The 4657-nt window shown below is 45.6% G+C and overlaps 1 protein-coding gene across 2 annotated transcripts; it reads left to right on the forward strand.

The window, feature by feature from the left end:
* Positions 1 to 445: 445 nt before the first annotated feature.
* On the forward strand, positions 446 to 2167 carry Mtln (mitoregulin). 2 transcript variants are annotated; one of them, XM_063230009.1, is made up of 2 exons: positions 446 to 893; positions 2078 to 2167. In XM_063230009.1, the coding sequence occupies exon 1, from the start codon at positions 608 to 610 to the stop codon at positions 776 to 778; it is 171 nt and encodes a 56-aa protein (XP_063086079.1). In that variant the 5' UTR covers positions 446 to 607; the 3' UTR covers positions 779 to 893; positions 2078 to 2167. The 2 variants fall into 2 exon arrangements, with proteins under 2 accessions (XP_063086079.1, XP_023418766.2); XM_023562998.2 differs by having other exon boundaries at positions 471 to 886.
* The last annotated feature ends 2490 nt before the right edge of the window (positions 2168 to 4657 follow it).

Consider the following 4657-nt stretch of genomic DNA (forward strand, 5'->3'; position numbering starts at 1 on the left):
TAATTTTAAAATCGATTCTAAAGTCAGTTGTAAAAAATACCCACGTGTTAAGAACAACTCGACTATAAATCTACTTTTCAATTGCACATCCTATGAAATGTAGTATCGACGGGCTGTTAATTGTAAATTATATCATATTCCAAAGACTCATTATAAAAACAATAATTTTAAAAACAGGGAATAAAACAAATTACATGTTGAAATGACAATGTCCTGTATATATTGAGAAAAGCAAAATATATTATTAAAAATAACTTCATCTATTTCTATTGGTTTATATTTTTTAAAACCCAATTAACCAGAAAATTTTAAATTACACGTGGGGCTGAGCACATATAGAGTTTAAGGCTCTGAACTCAGAATTGGGTTGGCAAGACAGCAGTGTTAGCTAATCATGCATGACAATGTGATTAACGTTAAACATTAGGGAGGGGTAGAAACATGGACCCATCTAGACAGCGGGGAAGTCTTGGAGAACACACCCATGCATGGGAGGAGGCGGGGCTCAGTCTTTCAGTCCGCTTTGCAGCACCCCGGCTTGTAAACGCGCTGCGTCCTTTGACCCCGGCGCCACGCCGTAGGCCGCGCTGCACGCCCGGCGGCCGCGATGGCGGATGTGTCGGAGAGGACGCTGCAGGTGTCGGTGCTGCTGGCCTTCGCCTCCGGAGTGCTCGTGGGCTGGCAAGCGAGCCGGTTACGGAGGCGCTACCTGGACTGGAGGAAACGAAGACTGCAGGACAAGCTGGCCACGACGCAGAAGAAGCTGGACCTGGCCTGAGAGTCGGCGCCGTGGGTCCCGGCCTCGCGATGCTGGTGCGCAAGCCCCGTTCCCGGGCGGGTCTGAGCCGGGCTCGCCTCACCTCGCCCTCTCCCAGCCGGAGCGCGGGTGAGCGGTGCGCACCGGGGCCAAAGGGGAGGCTGGGATCGGGCGCTGTCTAGAAAGTGGAAATGGTTTTCTCTAATAACACGTTCTTCGGTATTAACTGTTTAGTTCACTGCGGTTGTTTAGTAAGAATGCTTTACGGTGGGCAGTATAGTTGCATCCTGACAACACTTAATTTCAAAGTCGAAAATACTGAAAAACACCAAATTAAAAAAAAAAAGGAATGACTCGTGAATGTGTTTCTGCCCCGATCGTTCATTTAGATGACATCTTTGGTAGTGATATAGGGGGATAAAACTCCCGATTTACCGTATGTCCGGTATGAGTTCTTGTTCTCTAAAATCGAAGAATGAATTTTAGGAACAAGGGTGGTTAACAGCAGAATGTATTTACTGAGAGAAACAAAGCTTTTGTCTGAGAGACAGACAGACAGAAGGGGTCCCAAGAGAGTTGCCAAGACTGTCTTTAAGGGACTTTTATAGAGTAAAATCATGAGGTGAGATGGGTCCATGGTGGAGAAAAATGAGGAAAACTGGGAACTCGCAAGGTGGGCATAAGGTGGAGCAGAACTGTGGTCAACCAGTAAGATTAATTGCTCAGGTAAAATTGATTATATCAGGAACACATGGGGGAGCGAGTCACATAGTAAGCTGGCATGCTTAACAGCAGTGACTCTTATTGTAGAGGGTGGGATGCTGACTCCTGATTTCCTCAGGGTGACCGAGAACTATTTGGATTGTGGATCCTTAGGATATGGGTGTATTTGCTCTTTGCCTTTTGTCTTGAGATCTGACCCATCGCAGGAGGTGATTGTCTCCTTCAAGGCTGCAAGGTCTCTGAACTAATGCACAGGCACCTTTGAGGGCCCAGCCCTGTCTTACTGCCTATAATATTTCTAACTAACTCAGCTGCCTGTAACAGTAGAAGGGTAGCACATCTTGGCATTGAGATTTTGTAAACTTCCGCCAAAATTCTTGGGTAGTTGTTGGCCCGGTAAATTGGAAGGAACTTTGGCCTGAATATCGAGGAACCTTGTGTCCAGGAATAGTTTTTTTCATCAGAGTTGTGCCCATAAATTTTCAGGGGCTCAGTTTTCTTGTCTGTGATACCAGTTCTTATAATCCACGACTTAATTCAATTATTTGAAGTTAAAGTTTATGTGTTACTAATTTTCTTTTCTTCTGTTTCCCACAGCTTGTTGATGATGGATGTAAAACACTGAAAGAAAGAATTTCTTACTGTACTATATGAAGTCTATTTTTAAAATAAAAAATTTTGAACATCTTTGGACCTTTTCCAAAGGGAAAGGAGTGTTGCTTATCATTCCTGCATTGGACAGTAGGATTCTGAAAGCTGGTGTTTGTGGTTTTGAGCAGCTATCTGTCATCTTTCCTGTGGAATCTGTGCCAGTTCCTTGGTACAGGTACAAGGCAGAGCTAGTGATGGGACCTTGATGGTCCTGTTACTGAGCATGTTCAGGATGGCAAGGGGGTGGTGTGCACCATAACTGAAGTAAGGGAGATATAAGACCAAATGCAGAATGTAAATTTTTATTGGCTGAAATCCCCTTTAGATGTCATGAAATACACATGGGAAGGAAAAACCCTCTTGAATAGGTCAGTTATTCTCAAGATTGAGTGATCAAGACCCTGACTAATTTTGATTCACAAGAGATGTTTTCTGGCACACTGTCCTTGCTACAGCTGTCTTTGCAGAAAGCTGCCCTTTCACTTCGGCTTTACAGGGGCTGCTGTACCTTATTAGTTCCACCTTTGTCTTCATTCATGCTGTGAATGCAGAAGGTGCGGACCAAAACGTTGCTTCTTAGAGTTCCATCTCATTGGGCCATGGTTTTCTGAAGCTGGTCTGTGATACCAGTTCACCCTACTCACCCTCACTCACTGAGGCTCAGAGAATTGAGGCTGAAATGGTAGGTTTCTTGAGGTGTGTGTTGTCCCCAGAGTGTTGGAATATGCCCCGTAAAGCATCTGGGTTCTGACTGATCAGTTCTGCCGCTGGGCCTGCTCCCGTCATGCTCCTGGTGAACCTGATCTTCCCAATGCTGATTCTCATTTATGCGTGTCATCCTGACACACTCGCCCAGGACACAGTTGCCCTCTCCTGGACGCATACTGCTCACTCCCAAGGGTCTATCACAGAATCTCTAGCCAGTCCTTATTTTCTTCCTACTACATTATGCTATGCCCATGTCCTCCATCGATGGTAAGCAGTTCCCCTTGACGTGTGTCACCTGTTCAACCTTTAGCCCATTTAAATGTTGGGATTTTTCCCTTTGGAAATGCCATCTCACATGGAGACAGTACTTTGTTACCCAGATTGGAAAGGACATTTGGAGCCAGAGTCACAAGGTAGTTCCAGGGTATGCCATACCCTGGAAATGGCATACTGTTAACTCATTGAAGAAACGTGCCCTCACTCCCTTTGTCACAGCCATTTAGTCTCAGTCGGCCCACTTCTGCTTCCTTACCCTGCCCGCTTATGTGTCCCATTTGGGCTTCCCAGACCACCTGCTTCAATCCATTGCTTCTGCCATGCCCTGGACCTTGTCTTCAAAAGGCTTGGACTTCATTCTCACATTGAACTTGGCCTCTTTAAACAAGTACACTGCTTACGGAGAGCGGATATTCTCCACGTCTCTATGTCTGCCTACTTCGGAGGCCACTGATATTCCACCTCTCCCCATCCTCATCAGTCACTCGGCTCCCAGTCACAGTAGACTCATACTAGATGGTCACCCTTCATCACTGCTTTTGCTCTCAATTTTGGCCACCAAACTTACCATCGAGAGACACTTTTAACTGTTTCACGTGGCCCAGGATGGGGATTGGGGGGTCCCACTGTGACTTTTCAGGATGCTTTTCTGTATTCCATGAGCTCCCAGTTTTTACCTCTCACTCCTCACGTCACTCACCACCATGTCAGATAAAGGCTATTAGGTGAGAATTCCCATCTCTCAACGATGTATTTTCAACAGGGCTGCCCATTATGATCACGTAGGGAGACTTGGAAAACCAATCCCCTTGCCAGGCATGGTGGCACTCACCATAATATCAGCAGTCTAGGAAGCTGAGCCAGGAGGATCAAGTTATGGCACGACCTGGGCAATTTAGGGCCTGTCACACAAAAAAAATTTTTTTGAAAGGCTAGGGATACAGCACAGTGTAAGGTCCTTGGGTTTAATTTCCAGTACACCACATACGCGCGCGCACGCACACCACACACACACACACACACACACACACACACACACACACACACACGAACATGTAGTACAAGCCTGTAATCCTAATAGGGAGGACGATGCAGGATAAAAAGTCCAAGGCTAGCTAGGGTAACACAGTGAGACCCTGTTTCAAAAATAAAGGGTTGGGTGTGTAGCTCAGTCATAGAACATCACATAAGGCCTGGGTTCCACCCCAAGACCCCCCAAAACAATCCCTGCGTGCCACTCCCCAGAAATTTTGGGTGGCGTAGTTGGAGTATGGCCCAGGCATGAGGATTTTTAACCACTTAACTGTACCCCAAGCATCACCCCAGCAGTGTTTGTTTATGTATGGAAAATCCAGAGCATTGCTCAGGAGGGTGTTATTTCAACCAATCAATTCTTGTATTGAATAAATTTTGTGATTTTTATACTTCCTGTTATAAACACAAAATACGCAATTTTGGGTTATCCTGTATTTAAGTATATGGACTGGTAAGTGGTTAGGGCTCTTTGGATGATTGCTGCTCAGTTAAGGTTGAAAACCATGG

The sequence above is a fragment of the Cavia porcellus genome, unplaced genomic scaffold, assembly GCF_034190915.1.
Source record: "Cavia porcellus strain 051 isolate PalLab524CR breed Dunkin Hartley unplaced genomic scaffold, mCavPor4.1 scaffold_18, whole genome shotgun sequence".
In the NCBI taxonomy this organism is placed as follows: Eukaryota; Metazoa; Chordata; class Mammalia; order Rodentia; family Caviidae; genus Cavia; species Cavia porcellus.

Coding starts and splice junctions, on each gene's coding strand:
- Mtln (XM_063230009.1), top strand. CDS start 608: ATGGCGGATGTGTCGGAGAGGACGCTGCAGGTGTCGGTGCTGCTGGCC.